Source organism: Cornus florida, unplaced genomic scaffold (genome assembly GCF_030987335.1).
Source record: "Cornus florida cultivar Cherokee Brave unplaced genomic scaffold, ASM3098733v1 CherokeeBrave_3.0.0_Hap2_Chr04, whole genome shotgun sequence".
Taxonomy (NCBI): Eukaryota; Viridiplantae; Streptophyta; class Magnoliopsida; order Cornales; family Cornaceae; genus Cornus; species Cornus florida.
Window position 1 is genome coordinate 69,598,413 of NW_026775574.1, and position 17,432 is coordinate 69,615,844.

At 34.2% G+C, this 17,432-nt stretch overlaps 1 protein-coding gene across 2 annotated transcripts; it reads right to left on the reverse strand.

Moving 5' to 3' along the window:
- Positions 1 to 2,739: 2,739 nt before the first annotated feature.
- On the reverse strand, positions 2,740 to 7,503 carry LOC132303457 (cell division cycle 20.2, cofactor of APC complex-like). Of its 2 annotated transcripts, XM_059800717.1 has the most exons (5): positions 7,259 to 7,503; positions 5,608 to 5,931; positions 4,115 to 4,696; positions 3,876 to 4,009; positions 2,740 to 3,249 (listed from the first exon to the last, which is right to left on the reverse strand). In XM_059800717.1, the coding sequence occupies exons 3-5, from the start codon at positions 4,454 to 4,456 to the stop codon at positions 3,033 to 3,035; spliced, it is 693 nt and encodes a 230-aa protein (XP_059656700.1). In that variant the 5' UTR covers positions 4,457 to 4,696; positions 5,608 to 5,931; positions 7,259 to 7,503; the 3' UTR covers positions 2,740 to 3,032. The 2 variants fall into 2 exon arrangements, with proteins under 2 accessions (XP_059656700.1, XP_059656699.1); XM_059800716.1 differs by having other exon boundaries at positions 5,608 to 7,503.
- Positions 7,504 to 17,432: the final 9,929 nt, after the last annotated feature.

The following is a 17,432-nucleotide window of genomic DNA, read 5'->3' on the forward strand; positions in this document are numbered from 1 at the left end:
ATACCCTTCCACGAAGGTACTACTTTTTCTTCGAAGGTACTACTTTTTTGAACTGAAGGTACTACTTTTTGGCGTCCAGGTACCATGTTTTTTAAACACCCGCGAAAGTACTACTTTTTCTCCGAAGGTACTACTTTTTTGAACTAAAGGTACTACTTTTTTACATTGAAGGTACTACTTTTTTGTTAGGGAAGGGCATTTTAGGCACCACAATTTTCTAAACAGTAAAAAACCATGTGCCACCTCAGCAATCCATTTTAGAGAAATATGAAACTTTGACTCAGTCTCTAAGTAAATATGGAACTTTGACTCCATGTATATGTAATTTTCCCTTTCTTTTATTGCACAAATGTGATCACTGTTTGGATCCCATGAGATTGTTTTCATTTCCTATAAAGTGGCATATATATATATATATATATATTAAAATTGCATGTAAACAAAATTGAATTATTTCACATAAGAATGACTTTGCAACGGCTCGAAGCTAGTCATAAAAGCGGTTGAACCGCCTTACATTTATATTATTATTATTATTACTATTTTTATTATGAGTATTACAGTAGTGAAAAAATATATATATTCTCAACTATATGTGTTTGAATTTACAAATAACCCATTTGAGAAGTAAATTAAAAACAAAGTAGAAATCCCAGCAAAACGATGAACAAGACTAGATAGATATTAGAGACACAGAGAGCAAGATAGCGTTGATGAATGTAGTGTTCGAGAGATTTTTCAGAATAAAATTGCAGAGTTGTGAGTAGGGTTTTTGCTTTCTTTGTGTGGAAGTCGTATTTGATTTCAGCAAAATCTTGCAACGGCTAAATAAACAACCGTATCAAAGCGAGTCTCATAAAAGCGAATGAACCGGTATAAACCGGTTCTGATTTTAGGTTAAGGGTACGTTTGAATACACAGAAGTGACAAGAAAAGATCATTGCCAACCCACTCTGTTTTGGGGTTGTTTATTTTTTTTTTTTGGAGGAGGGCACAAGCTTTAGGACAATTTCTCCATTTTCCTCTTCTTTCAAGAGTGTTTTCTGCTTCTTTTTGAAGGATATTATGAACTGGAGGCTTCACAACAACCAAAAATAAATAAAAATTGTAGCATATATATATAGTCTAGAATAGTTGTGAAAGTGTATTTTCACGCCTTTATTTATGTGTGTATGTGCGAAATTTTTTTTACTATAGTTCTCATACAATTTCTTTTTTTCCCAAACGGTTAAATATGTATCTTAATATTTGAACATCTTTACATTTGAACATGATCATGACAAAAAGACAAAAAACTCATAACAATTGTCATGAGCTCAACCTCATAATATCATTCCTTTTCATTCTTATTATTATTTTCTTCTTTTAAGGTTAGATAAATACTCGTATGTTCCAATCTCAGAAATTTTATAAAACACTAAAGAATAATGAGTAATTCGCTCTTCACCACTTTAAATAATTAAAATTTGTTTTATAACCACCTTAAAAACTCTCCAAATTACATTGCATAGTAAAAATGTCGGTAAATAAATAATTTTTCAGCATTTTTTTTATGCACATATTTTATACTATTTGAAGTGGTTATATTCTACATGTCGCTAAAAGTCCACTCTTTAGCATAAAACCCAAGTGCACCAAAAAAATATTTGTCTAATAATAAGCAAAATCAATTAATATGATTTTCACTACATTAATTAATAATAAAAAATATTATTATGATTTTGATATTGCCTCTAAGGATTACAAGATCATCTTTGAGACAAAATGGCCATCTCTTATACATATGCAACAAACGCTCGGCTTTTCATTTGTAAAATCAATTTTAACGAACAAAATAGGCATCCGCAAGGGTATTTTGTCCAAACAATCAGCTCAAAGAGTCGTCACTTTAACACGAGAATTCCAACTTTTCAAAAGAGGATTATTTGCAACATGGACAATACTTACAATATCATCACCTCTTATGTGGTCCAATAAAAATAAAACACCTCATCTTTTGTTAAACAGGTCAAAAAAATAAAGAAAGAAAAAATAAATTGGATCCTACCCCGAATGAGATTGGGTAAAAAAGGTTTAGTTTTTTATTTTAATTTTAATTTTTCTCTTTATTTTATTTCTAGGGTTCAAAGTCTGGTTCTCTTTCCGGCACCAAAAAGCAGCCCTCTCTCTCCGCCATCTTCCCTCTTTCTCCACCATCTTCTTCCTCTCAAGTTTCTCCGCCATCTTCCCTCTTTCTCCACCATCTTCTTCCTCTCAAGTTTCTAGTCCTGGAAGTGAGAAGAGGTTTTGACCTCGGATTAGTTTGGGTGTTTAGGTGTAATAAGATATTGATTATTTCCTTTTTTTATTGAGTTTAGAAGAAGGATGCTATGTTTTTTGAGATTGCTGATTGCATTATTTGGCTAAAGTAATTGTGGATCTGTTTTGTGCCACATGATATGAGCTATATGTCAGATTTGAGGTTTAAGGTCTTAGTTTTGGTAAAGTTGCTCTTTATCATCTTGGTTGAAACCATGATATCCGACAATCTCTATGACTCTCACATTTATCATACTCGTCTTATATATATTTTTTTAATCCAGATTGAAGTTCAGCATTTTTCTCTGTAGTTTGCATTTTAGTACAATTTGGCCTTTCTTCAGTTATAGCAGTTTAACCATAATTATTTCCAATTTTTATTTCACTGTAAATGACTTCTAACACAATTTGAGATCAACAATCACACGAGACATGAAACAATTTAGCTTGAAATCTTATCCACTATGTGAAAAGAATTACACACACAACTCTTTTCTTCACACACTCACAGTGTTCTATCTCACAGAGTACAAACTCACACACTGTTTTTCCACTAAAACTGAAGGTCAATATTGCTTTACAAAACACTTGTAAAAAAAAAAAAAAAAAAAAAAAAAATTCAGTCAGAGGATAGAGATCTGCAGCAGATGTGAAATTGCAGAGAAGAGGATTTGAAGTACTTCACAGCTTGTAGAGAGGGCTTCTGATCAGAGTATAATCAAGATGAAATGCTTCTAAAGTTTCAGCACAATAACTTGCTTCAGCAGACTTTGGAATAGACTAGATATAAGTGAGATTCTCTTGCTGTTAAAGATCAAAATCACCCAAAAATAGAGCTTCGAAACTTGGATGAGGGTTTGTCTGTTCAATTCGATCTTCGCAGAATTTGAGGGGATGCAATTTTCAGTTCTAGATCTTTTATAAATCAACACATTAAGCTCTTTGACATTTCTGCAAAAAATCTGTTTTAAATTGCAGCTGATATATATGTGTGTGTGTGTTTTTATGTATGTATGTATGAATGCACAGCCAATGATAACATTTCAAAATCGCTTTTAGAGATAACTGACAAGGGATAGGAATAGAGAAATGCAATGCCCTGAGAAGAATCCATGTGGCAACCAAAACTAACATGGAATGAAGTGATAAGAAATGATGTTAAAAAATTTAGTTTAGTAGGAGATGTACCTTATGATAGAAAATAGTGGAAAAGGAATCCATGTGGTCGATCCCGATTGTAGGATAAAGGCATGGATGATGATGATGACGATGACTCAAAAACTGAAGGCTTGTAGATATGGGGCTAATATACCGGTTGGCAGTTGCTCTTAAATGGGAACCTTAACTTCATATCAAAAGCGAAGAATAAAGTATGATCCATATTTTTTTATTAAAAACTGGGCTGATTTTGTGTAAATTAAGAACTGAATAAACTTTCAACATACCTTAAATATGCAAACTTCTTTATTAGTTTTATTTCCCCTTGAATAATTTTTAGCCAATTTTGTCACAAATCCAATGGAGCATGTACCAAGAAAAATGCTTTTAATCACCCATTCCAGATACAGACTCTTCACCTGATGTGGGCGAGATTAACAAATGGTTCTGGCTTCGTTTTGGGAGCATTCACGGCCAATTTAGGAGTTCCAAGCACGTTCCACAATAGTGTCTCATTCGCTGCTGCAGATGCAACTGTACACCCATCTGGACTCTGAAATGCATCCATCAAGAAAGGGTAGTGAAAAAAATAGAAAACCTATTATTCATAAAACAAGAACAGGATTAAAGCATATGATTTATTGATGACCCAACTCACCTGAGCCATATGAAGAACTCTTGATGTATGACCATAAAGATCTATAATCTTGACCATAGAAGGATACTTCCATAGGGTAAGTTGGTTATCATTGAAGCCATGAGAGCTCATAAGCTCATGTTCATGTTTGTTCCAAAGCAAGCAACAGACCTGTGAACCTGTATTTACTGAGTTCAAGCGTGATCCAGTGTTGGTAATCCAAAACTTTATGCACTGGTCTCCTACACCACCACCGGAGGCAAGCAGATTACTCTGGAAAGGACACCAGGAAAGAGCTTTCACAGCGGCCCTGTGGTCTTCTAGGCAGTGAATCCACTGATTGGCAGAATTTGTAGAGGTCATAGAAATATGCCATACGTAGAGGAGACTGTCCTTCCCCCCACTTGCTAGTTGCTGGCCTGATGCAGACCATTTCAGTCAACAAACCTCCTGACAGTGTCCCCTATATGTTCAAACATTGCTGGATCTTATCCTTACATCATTGTTTATGCTCAAACTGTCCATTCTCCCAGTTGTAAGGATGTGATTGTTCCAATCGAGTGAACCAACCCTTGAACTATGCCCACCACGCAAATTCCTCACCTGTTCAGAAAAACCAAAGCATATTAGAGTATAGGATGGAGAGGTGGCACCAGAAAAATTACAAAGCTAATGCCTAGATCATGAGAAATTTTCAATAAATACATTTCATTTCACTCCAAAATAAAGAATAAAAAATAAAACTCATAATTCTCAGAATACTGTTTTCTAAAATATAGAACAACTTTACAAGCCATAATCCTTCAAACATGTCCACTTTATGCATTATATCAATATAATAAAATCTTCAATCATACATGCCTTATTCAGCCTTGCAGTTCACCACTATACCTGACTTAGTTCTTTTCCAAACTAAATAGAAGGTAAAATAAATTACCAAATTTTTCAAAAGTTAAATCGGATATAAAAGACGCATCTTGTGTTGCATGTAATATACTTTTTCTTTATGTTTTTCTTTTCCACACAAAATGCAGTTAGAGAAACCGACAAAAGCCTAATACTTCCTTAGCACCTAAATATCAAGGATAACATGAGTTCATGAAAAAACAAAGACTTCTTTTCCCAGAAAATAAGAGGTCGAATATTTCGTTCCACTAAACTCTCGAGGTGTGAGTAGGCATTTTCTTTATTGTTAGGTTTTTTCCTCTCTGGTTTAAATTTTCTTTCACCAGGATCACGTTTTGAATTTTATTGTATATCTTATTAGTAATATAAATTACTCACCAAAAAAGGACCAAAAGAAAAAATAAAACAACATCAACATATACCAGAGTTTCTTACAAGTTACAACTAGCCAAAAATGTTTGTCATCTTTTTCACAGAACAGTCAAATAAAATGCCAACATTTCACCATGCATCATCTAATTACTTACAATAATCTGTTCAAAGAAACAAAAGCATATATGATTGATAAATAAAAAAATAAAAAAAGATACTTCAAAGAAAACTCTTACCATCCAACCAGATGAAGAGTCCCACAGCTGGATGTGGGAATTATTTAAACCAACAGCAAGATGTACTCCATCCTGTGCCCATCTAACACTTGTCACAGGTCCAATTTCTTCATCTGTCACAAGAAGTTATATTTGTGGAATGCTGCTAATGGGTCTACTTCTGAACTTTTTTTTTAAAGTTCAGAAGTAGACCCATTAACAGCATTCCACAAATATACTGAATTCCCAACAGCGAGTAGCGACAATGTTACTGCTACTTCAATCCAGTAAATTCAAATTAAAGTCATCTAAGAGCTTAGGAGCATCAAGAGTCCTTTCTGAAGACTGTTAAATTACCAAACAAACACATGTCAACAAGAAAGCAATCGATCTAAAAGAAGCTATCACTACATATGCCAGCAAAAAAAAAAAAAAGCAGAGAGGAAGATATAAGCACCACAAATCAGAATGAGAGTTTAGCAACAACAAGAAAAAAGAAAGAAAGAAAGAAAGAAAGAAAGAAATCCACTTGGGGAATATATCTCCTAGACTTAGTGGGTTTGGATTGGTGAACAGATGAGAATGATTCTTGATAACTATCTACTATAGGAGGTGGTTTGTTCTTAAAAGCAAGGATCCTTGTTCTGTGAATCTTTTAGATTAGGGTGGAGGAGGATCCAGGAAACCACAAAAATGTTAGATTGTGAATCTTTTGGTCATTCTACCGAATCTTGCTCTTCTAAGCCCACTACTAAGCATAAACAAAAATGGAGAATGAAGGAGAATTCACCTAGACCTAATTTGAATGAGTGCGAGGGAGTTATAAAGGAAAAAGGGAGAAGTGTTGTGGATCCTCCAATGAGGAATTGAGAAAGGAGAGCTCTAAAATGGCTATACCTATTGCTTCATTGTCAAACATATTTAAATCCCCCTCTTCTTTCAAGGTATCTTCAATTGCAACCCCTGAAGAGTTAAGAGCTGTGGTTGCACATGTCTCAAGAGATTATGGGGCCTATTGATTATGAGGTCCAAGGGCCATCTCCCGAAAAGAAGAGCCCAAAGCAGGTATTATGATATCAATTCTTTAGCCGAGAGTGTCCCCTGAACCTTATTGAGTGTGTTTCGCTGAATAAGGAAAGAACTACTACAATATATTGTTATAGATCTAGATTTTAACAAATAAAAATAAATATATATTGTGTGTTTCTTTGAATCTTCATGTTGAATCCCACTATACAGGAAAATCCAAACCAAGAAACCCACATGACCATGAATCAAAAAATCATCTAATCATGTAAAAGATATAGTTGTGCAGAATCAATACGAGTTGAAGAAATAATCAATAAATTTCTGAAAATTCATAATCATAGAAAATAGACCACCTAAAATATGCTAAAGAAACTCTATGTGACAAAAGATCAGAATCCTAGAAATTAATGGTAAAATCAACCACAAAATTCTAAAAAGATTGCAAACCACACTCAACCGTCTAAACAAATAGAAAAATTCAATCATAAGATGAAGAAACCCTAGTTCACAGTAAATCCAAAAATCCAAGAAATTCACGAACACACAAACCAAAGAAATGAAATCAAAAGGAATTCCATACAAAATCTTGAAGAATTTATACTAAAACAGAAAGCTAAATGTTGATGCAAGCAGATGGAAATACATAAGTTTCACGCGACTTTTTCCTTCGAAGTTTTTGATCGGAGAGAGGAAATCACGACATTTTCGTACCAATTCCTGCATCTAAAAAATAGTTTTAGAAACAGAACATATACAGATAATATATATGTGATATATCAAAATTGAATAGAAAGAGTAGAAATCCAGTAAACCATGAACAAGACTAGAAGTTAGGGTCAGTTTGATAGGGTGGAAATGGGAGGAAAGGGAAGGGAAGGTGACGGAGGGGATTAAAAATTTGTGTTTAGCAAAAATTGTTGGAAGGGAAGGAAAAGGTTTGGAGGTTAACTTGTGCCTTCAACAGTAAATTTCTTAACATCTCAAAAATGGGAGAAAATGAAGGAAAAAGAAAGGAGAGGCTTGTGTGTGATTTTAGTTGCCAATTTTGCCCTTAAGAGTTGAGAACGGCGAAGCTTGAGAGTTGAGAACGGCGAACTCGAATTAGAACAACAGCGGGCGATGGAAACTCATATGGGTTTTGATTTTTTGAACAATCTGAAATTGGGTTTTGATTTTTTGAACAATCTGAAATGATGCCGATATGGGTTTTGAAGTTTTGATTCTTGCAAACAGAGATAAACTGGAAATATATGGGTTTTGAATTTGAACAATCTGATAGTGCACAGAGAGAGAGAGAGAGAGTGTGTGTGTGTGAGTATTGAGAAGGAGAATAGAGATGGAGCGAGATTGGGGAGGCTGAAATGATTTGCCCTATATTATTTTTTTTTTTTTCTTATTGTGGTCTCAAGTTAAGACTATATATATATACACACACACATATATAAAATAGAGATGGAGGCAAGATTGGGGAGGCTGAAATGATTTGCCCTATTTTTTTTTTTTTTTTCTTTTCTTGTGACCAGTGCATGAGACTATATATATATATATATATATATATATATATTATATTTTAAAATATAAAAGGGTATAATAGTCAATTTATTAAAATAATTCCTTTCCCTTTCTTTTCCTTTCATTTCTCAAACATAATTATTATCTTTTCCTTTCTTTTCCTTCATTAATTAACTAAACGCGATAGGAGGTTAAAATTATCCTCCCCTTCTCTTTCATTCATTTCCTTCAGAACTAATGTTATCCTTCCCCTTCAAACCCACCCTACTAAACATAGCCTTAGAGAGAGAGAAGAAGAGCGTTAACGAAGGAGTTGTGCGTTCGAGAGAATTTTCAGAGAAAAATAGCGAGTTGTGACTAGAGTTTTTTTGCCAATTTAAAATAATAATAATATTATTATTATTATAAGGCAAAAGTGAAAAATAAAAAATAAAAAATTGCGTATAAGTATCAGGTACTGGTTAATCATTCGCCCGGCCTTAGGCGACCATCGCCCGAAAAAAAAAATGCATCTTTTATTTTATTGTATTTTTATTTATTGTATTTTATTGTTGTTTGTGTATATCGATCGATTGTTGAAAATTTCGATTTAAAAAAAAAAAATTGCGAATAAGTATCAGGTACTGGGCAATCATTCGCTCGGCCTTAGGCGACCATCGCTCGAAAAAAAAAATGCATTATTTATTTCATTGCATTTTCAATTTATTGTATTTTTATTTCTTTGCATTTTATTGTTGTTTGTGTACATACATGTTATGTTCTAAAAAAAAAATCTTTCAAAATAACATTCCGTCTTCCTAGAGACATTACACTTAACACCCACAAGACACATTGTGTGTGTGTGTGTGTGTGTGTGTGTTTTTTTTTTTTTTCTTGTATAGTGCATGTTTACTTTCATTTTTATTTTTTATATATATTTTTTTCATTTTGTTTTTTTACATACTTTCATAAAAAGAAAAAGAAAAAAATATTTCACCATTGTGCCCTTATGTGTAGTCATGCTACTTTCATGTTTTATCTAAGGGCTTAATCTCATATCTCTCTTGCATTTTGTGCTATATTGCCTTAGAATGCTTGATTTGGTTATCTTTATTCCATTTGATATTTGATGTGAGTTTGCTAGTATGGTTATTCAAGTAAATTATTGATTCCAAGTTTAGGGGTCCACTTTTTCCCAATGGATCATTTCTGAGCTTCATGTCTTTGTCACCACAGTATATTCTTTTCATCTTTTCCATTGTTCTCATTGCACATTGAGGACAATGTGCGGTTTAAGTTTGGGGCTAAGGAGACTTTGTTGCATTATATTAAAAGTTTTGATCTTTAAATGCATGATTGAGATTTGAAATCCTTGTTAGCGATGATTTTGACCTTTTGAGGATCATGATACTTAGAATTTAAAAATTGCTTGACTTGAGAGTCCAATATCCCTTGTATACTTTGTGGATGCCATTTTGGAGTAAATTTTTTGAAAAAATGATATCTTGCTTGCATTTGTGGTCCATATCATTATGACTTTGTGATTGTTTTGAGATTCTCTCTAGGATTCTACATTAACACAGGTGCACATTAGCATTCATTTGTGGGGTACATGCTTTGTTGATTATTAATTTGGTTATATCCCAAATGAGTTAGTAGAGCTTTGAAATCTTTCATTTTTGACAAAGGTGGATAACAAACCCTTTTCACTAAGTAGCCGGGATTCTAACCTCATCAAGCATTGAATTTCTCGCGTCGAAAGGTGGTGGGCCCAAACTCTAGGTTAAAAAAAAAAAAAAAAAAAAAAATTGCAAAAGCAAATAAAAGTGATGACTTTTCTCAAAAGGTGAGAAGTGGGAAATGATTACATGGAGATTGTTTTGATTTGTAGCCTAGTTGATTTGAGCTTGTAAGTCCTTAGACGTATTTCTACACCTAGTGCCCTAAAACTGTCCAGTTTGGGAGTCATTGACCTAACGCTCAACCTCATGAATCACTAGATTTGTGTGCTAGCTTAAGGCCGGATGTGATCATTTCTTTAGTTGGCTTAGATAGCAACATATTTGATGCTGGTTCACTTAAAAAGGATTTTAGAGTTGTTTTGATTTGCATGATCATTCTCTTAATGTGTGGAGGACCATATTTGTTTGCTTGGTGTTGAAATTTTGGAGAATTGCTTAGAGGTGGTTGAAAAATTGCATATTTGATGTAGTTTTCTCTCAATGCTTGTTTTGTATATTGGTGCCTCTTTAGTGAGAAAGAGCTTAATGTTTATGGGTATCATTTCTGGAAACCCTCACGAGACTTCACTCATCCACTAGGGATAACCTAGGGGCATACGCTAAATGCAATCGTGTTCCCTACGAAAGTGGCGTTATCCTGTTATTGCTTTCTAGTTCATAGTTGTTTATTTCTTTCTTTTCTTTGTAGTTCATTGCTAGGGACTAGCAATATCTAAGTTTGGGGGTGTGATAAGTGCTCAAATGTGGTGCATTTTAGCACCTAAGTTAGGGTATTTTAGTCCATTTATCTATCTTTATTTTTCCCTTTTTGTACTAATTTATGTTTTTGTCTATTTTAGGTTAATAAGGTTTAAATGAGCTAAAAATGGTCTATTACAGCCTTTTTGGAGTCAAGCAAATGCATCTAGAAAATCCAAAAAAAGTCAGGAAAATTGCAAAGCAGCAGCTTTCGATCGATCGAAGAATTCTTGATCGATCGAGAATATGCTGGCAGTGAGCTGTTTTATTCCTACACGCTCGAACTTCGCCTACCACATGGCTGCGGGATTAGATATTTTAAAGGCTTATTTTCTGACTTGTTCACTACTCCAAGAAACTTGTATAAAGGGGGAATTGAACCATTTGTAAAGGGTTTACAATTATTATTTTATTTTACATGTAATAGTTAGTTTCTCTCTCTAGAAAAGTTAGAGATTAGGGTTAGAAGAAAAGAGAAGAGTGGAGGCATCAAGAACACATCTCAAGATCTACACACACACTCTCTCTAGAATTCAATAAAGAGGAAGAGAAAAAAGATGGAGCCATGTTTGGGGATTGCCCTTAAAGGTTCCAAGATCACACCCACCTCCTCCATGATTAGCTAGATTTCTCCTTGGGGATTGGATGAGCCCCAAGTTTATAATTTAAACCTCTATCTCTTTTATACTTTTTTGCGGAATAATATCTTTTGATTAGTGTTTTAGCCTTGTGAATTTAATGAATCTTGGGTTCTCCTTTGATTTTTATGGATTAATTCTTTCTTTTGATTCTCTGTGTGATTACATGTTGTCTTATGTGTGATTATTTGGGAATTGATATTTACACTAGTTTTTCTATATTAATTGCATGTCTATGTGTGGTTGATTGAGAATCTAGTGATGGCTATGCATGATTTTTATTATATGGGTTTGTCAATTAATTTGATAGGTTATGTTTATACTTGAATTTAATTCATGCTTGTAGTTAGGTAGACATTTTATACTTGATTTGATATTCCATGGCTTATTATTGCAAATTCTATGATTCTCTAGATTTATGTGTGCTATAATTGTTACTAGTTTGATGGGTCATGCTTAGGATTGATGGGTTGTTCTACACTTAGTTTAATTGTTGGTTAGGTAGACAATTCATACTTGAATTTGATGATCCATGCTTAATATTGCAATTGGTAGTTGCATTTTGTTCACAAGAAGGTTTTCCCCAAATTAGTTGAAAGCGTATGGTTTGGTGAATGAGCTTGGTGGCGATTCCAATGCACCCCAAGACCTCACTACTCATCTCTTAAATCCCTAACTCAATTTTAGTTTTATTTTAATTACATTTTCATTAATTAAAGTAGTTTAATCACCAACCCAAATCTCTTTGCAATCATTTAAATCACTAAAATCGAAGTTAAAATTCCAACACGTATAATCTCTTGGGATGGTCCCTTCTCACTCATACTACATAGTATTAGTGTTAAGTGGTTTTATAAATTATAAACTATGATGCCCACTTTACACTATTTCTAAACTTAAAGTATTGTGCATTATTTTGTTCACACGCTCGAGTTGCATCAAGGCTGTCTTTGGTTCTACACAAATTGGTTGGAGCAGAATAATGTGATTTTGTGCAAGGTAGAAAGATTCAAGATGCTTTAATCATGTCTCATGAGTTGGTTAGGGATTTTTCTCACCTTACACACGCTTCTATGGCTCTTAAAATTGATATGATAAAGGCATATGACTCTATTTCATGGAAGTTTCTCTTTCAAGCTCTTCAAAGTTATGGTTTCTCTACTGGTTAGATTGGTGGATTACTGTTATTTTCTCTTCTACTAGATACTCTATTCTAATTAATGGATCCCCTGAAGGTTTTTTTCCAGCCAGGTAGAGGGTTAAGGTAAGGTTGTCCACTGTATCCTCTCCTTTTTACCTTAGTGATTGAGTATCTTTCTAAATCCATTAATGATGCAGTTTAAAGAAATCAACTTAAAGCTGTTTATTCTGTTAGGAAACTACACTCCACTTTTTGCCATATCTTCTTTGCAGATGATCTTATGGTAGTGTGTGAGGCCTCCATTCAGAATGCTAATGCTTTGACCTCCATTTTCACCAAGTTTGAAGAGTAATTTGGTGTACAGATTAATCCTCAGAAAAGTAGTGTGCTTTTTTCCAAGGCTGTGAGAAGAAAATAAGTTTTGTTGAATATTTTGAAGTGTAAGGAGGAGCAGTTTCCAATCAAATATTTGGGGTTGCCTTTGTGTCCAGCAAGTCTGAAGAAGGCTAATTGCAAGGAGTTGGTTGACAAGATTATTAATAAGCTACATAGTTGAAGTTCTAAAATGCTATCTGTTGTTGAGAAGCTTGAGCTGCTGAAATTAGTTGTGAATCCTATTTTTTTATATTGGTGCAGTATCTATGTGGTGCCAATGTCTATTACTAATCAAATTCAGAAGCTGTGCAGGGATTTTTTATGGGGTAGTATAGAGTATTCTAAGAAAATGCATCTACTGTTATGTGATATGGTTACAAGGCCTAAACCGGAAGGTGGTTCAGGTCTTAGGAAGTTAAGAGATATTCAAATGGTGTTTAGGAGTGTGTTGGTTTAGGATTTCTTGCTGAGTAAAGATAGGTTATGGATTTCTTGGTTCAATAAAAAATATATTCCTCACTCATCTTATTGGAATATGGTAGCCAATGGGAGAAACTCTGTGATTTGGAAATCAATGGTGGAACTCAGAGATTTTATGAGGGATAATATAAGTTACAAATAGGGGGTGGTCAAGTGGTTCAATTGTTCTTTGACCCTTGGTGTGAAGGTCTAACCATTACTCAGAAAGATGGTCATAGGATGGGTAGAAAGTTGTCTTTGGAGGTTCATAGTAAGGTTAGTAAGTTACTAGTGAATGGTGAATGGGATTTTCAGCTTTTGCAAGATGATATTTTCATCCATTTCAAAGAATTTTTGCACTCATTACAAAGATCTCAACTGGACAAGATTTTGTGGGATGGAGGAAAGTTTTCTTTTAAGGTGTCTTGTGAAAGTTGTAGAGCTGTTGGTGGTGAGGTTCAGTGGCATCAAATCTGTTGAGGCAAGGCTAGGCCACGCTGGTCCGCTACTGCAGTTTTTGTGTTACATAACAAGTATCCTAGCATAGTTAATTTACAGGCTAGAAGGGTTCAGTTAACAGCTAGATGTTCTTTATATTGATGTGTTGTTGATACAAGAGAGCATCTTTTTGTTTCTTGTTTTTTTACCCAAGGTTTTTGGGATTGGTTAGGTGGGGTTTTGAGGTGGGATATGAATCAGTTTATGGGTTTTGGGACTATTGAAGAGATTTGGGATTGGTGTTAGCAAAGATATTTGAACTTTAAAACCTTGAAAAGTTTGTTTCCTGCTGCTTTATGGGCTATTTGAAGGAAAGAAATATTAGACTCCATGATGGTGAAGCCAGGTCTCCAGATGTTATGGCTAGAGCTATTCTTTTGGAGGTTCTGCAGGTCCAAAATGATGTTCTTGCTGATAAATTGGACTAAGCTTCTGGTTTAAGCTGCTGGTGCTTGTTGGCTGCTATTTTTTGCTAGCTGTTAATTTGCTTTATACTTTCTGCATTTATATTTCTCCTTATTTTCAATTTTTCATGATTGTAATTTCTAAAGGTATGCCCTCTGTGCATTTGTAAATACTTATATTTTTCTTTTTTATATACAACCCCATTTATGAAAAAAAATATATATATTTGGCTTGAGGCTTCGAAGCTCTTTCGGTAATTTTTTGAACACCTGGTGTTTAACCCCAGAGGTGTTATAGAGAAAGCTTGATTCAATCTTCAATCCTCCACAAAAATCAACAACAATGTAATATTCAATCCCAATCACAAGTGGAAACTTCAAATTATCTTTATTAACCCAAGAATCAATCACTTAACCAATCCTTTAAGTGTTTTAATCCAAAAACTCCCAAATTCAATTTCAAACTTCACAACTTCAATCTTTGTTTTCAATATTAAATGATTTCAAGATTCCAAGCATGTAATGGACAATTATAGAGATGCAATAATGAACAAATATTATATGAAGTGATATATGATGTTATATATATGAAATATGAGAGTTATGTGAGAATGAGCAAAAATCGCAACTAAGAGATGGCAAAGTGTGCCTCTTTAGCACGCTCAAGGCTTGCCTTAATAGCCCATGCATGCAGGCTTGAATCGGTTCAGCAATTTTGGAACTGGTTCAGCAATTTAAGAACCGGTTTAAGTCTGACATTCCTTTTTAAAAGAAACCACGGACTTCTTGAACCGGTTCAACATATTTGGAACCGGTTCAAGTCATGCAGTTTCATTTTTAATGAAACCTAGCTTGCACCCTTGAACCGGTTCAATGCATATGGAACCGGTTCAAGTGCTCCAGACTTAAATCCACAATAGAAATTTTCCAAAAAACTTTTCTTTCTAGAATATATCAAATACTTCAGTGATCAAATCAAACCAAAAAAACCTTCTAAAATCTAAAAATAAAAAATCTTTTTGAATTTTTAAAAATTTTCAATTTTTTTTCATTTTTTTTAAAAACAAAAATAAATTACTGATCATTTTATTCTTCAAGTCAACATATGATTCAATTTTTTAGAGAATTTTCTGAGTATCTAAGAATACAAATATTTGACTCCACAAAATCTTCAATTTATTTCAAATCTCATAAAACAATCATAACATGAAATTCAACTTGCAAATTTTACTGAAACATTTAAAAATTAATCTAGCAAGTTCATGTGTGTGCGTGAAATCCAATCTCATCAATTTTCAACCAAATCTCATCAATTCATTGTCTAAATCATATGGATCGAAAAACATCAAGATAAGATTATTTTTAAGCAAATTTTTCTAAGTAAGGCGGCTTTCACTCTAAAGAGCATACAATAATTCCTCAGTTCAACTTGTCTCCACCTTTCTATTTACTCAAATAGCTCATCTTCAAAGTCTAATGGGAGCTTTCGACCCAAACTTAATAGGTAGCCTTTTCCTTAAAAAGAATTCAACAAAATTTTCAATTCTTTTTCTTTTCTCTCTCTCTTTTTTTTTTTATTTTTTTATTTTTTATTTTTTATCATCATGCTCCTATTTTTTTTTCAGACAATAAACTTTATGATTTTGTGATCAATATACCCTAGTCAACAATTTAATGATTTTTAATCAAATTTATCAGAGATAGACTAGTGCACAAAAAACTATGAACTCAAGAGATTCAAATATAAAAATCTTTATGACGGCCTTGGTTTTTCAAGCCAGTGCGTCCTGTGATGAACCGAAGATTGACCCGATAACGGATCCGAATGCGAAAGTGAAAATAGAAAACAAGACTATAAGAAGTTAAAGTGACCTTCCATGAGGTCGTGGAACTCAATGAGAACTGATGCGGAAGCAAAAGATCGAAAATATGACAAATAAGCCCCCAGGGGCAAAATGATATTTCTCTAAAACTATGGATTTGGGTGCCACCGAGCACACCGCTGGAAAGACAACGAAAAACTAATCTAGATGGACTCAAGAATCACATGACTCGGAGTCCGGATGATGGAGAAACGACATGACGAAGAAAAACGAGCACTTAAGGCAAAAAGGGTAAACTGGTAATTATCCAGGAAGATTCGAGTGCAACCAAGTACACCGTTGGAAAGAAAGCGAAAAATTAGTCAAGTTCAAAAAACATTTCACTCGATTTAGAGTCCGGATGAGGGAGAAACATGGGTTTGAAGTTGAGACGTCATGGCAGCCCGACGAAGGCCATGGTAGCCCCATGCGGCACCCAAGGGCATGCATATGCTGGCAGCAAGAAAAAAAAATGTGAGTTTCCAGAACTAAGACTTGAAACAGAGTTCGAAACGAGTTTTTCTGAAAAAACACAAAGAATAAATCCCCTCTAAAATCGAGTTTTTTACCCGACCACGAGGAAGGAAATGAAAAAAACACAATGTGAAATACCCGAAATGCCCCTAGATTAGAAAAGGTTAAGAGGGCCCGAAAAGATGCTACAGTGACTGTCCACATCTGAGATAAAAAACGGGCTACCAAACGAATTTTTCTGGAAAAACACGAAGAAGAAACCTCTCCAGAAATCAAAATTTCAACTCAGTAAATGAAAAAAACTCGCTATAAAATGCCCAAAATACCCCTCCATGAAATCTGGTCATGATGGTTAAAAAGCTGCTAAAATACAAAACTGAAAGCTGAACTTTGCGAGGGATTTCCGGTACCAAGATGACATTTTCTGAAAAAACATAAAGAAGAATCAACCCCCCCCCCCCCCCCCCTTAAAAATCATGTTTTCTAAGTGCCCAGGTGAAGACCAGAATTTATTTCTTGAAAGAAAATCCCAAAATGCCCTAAAATCAGATTATATAATAAAAATGCAAAATGAGTCCATAGGAGGCTCAAATCACCAAGGATGAGGTTATCTTGAAAACGATCATGTACACAAATGTAACTTACCTATTTGGACGTGCTACAATGGTCCACGGCTTAAAAATACCGCCGATATAAAATCTGACCCCCCAACGGCCAAAAAGGCGAAAATGAACATGAAATGGGAAATTTGAAAACCAAAATTAACAAATGATTTCAAATTACCGTTTGACCCTTGGCCACACTTCAAACATGATTAATGAAACCCTATGGAAGAATAAATATGGAATTCCCACACCCGACACAAACATGGTGAAACAATGACTTGGGATTTTTCAGTATTTCATAATATTTCATGAAGTCAAGAATTACATAAGATGCAAAATAAATGTCATTGGCCTCCGGCCTCATCTCATACAAGTTAAATACATCGTAAA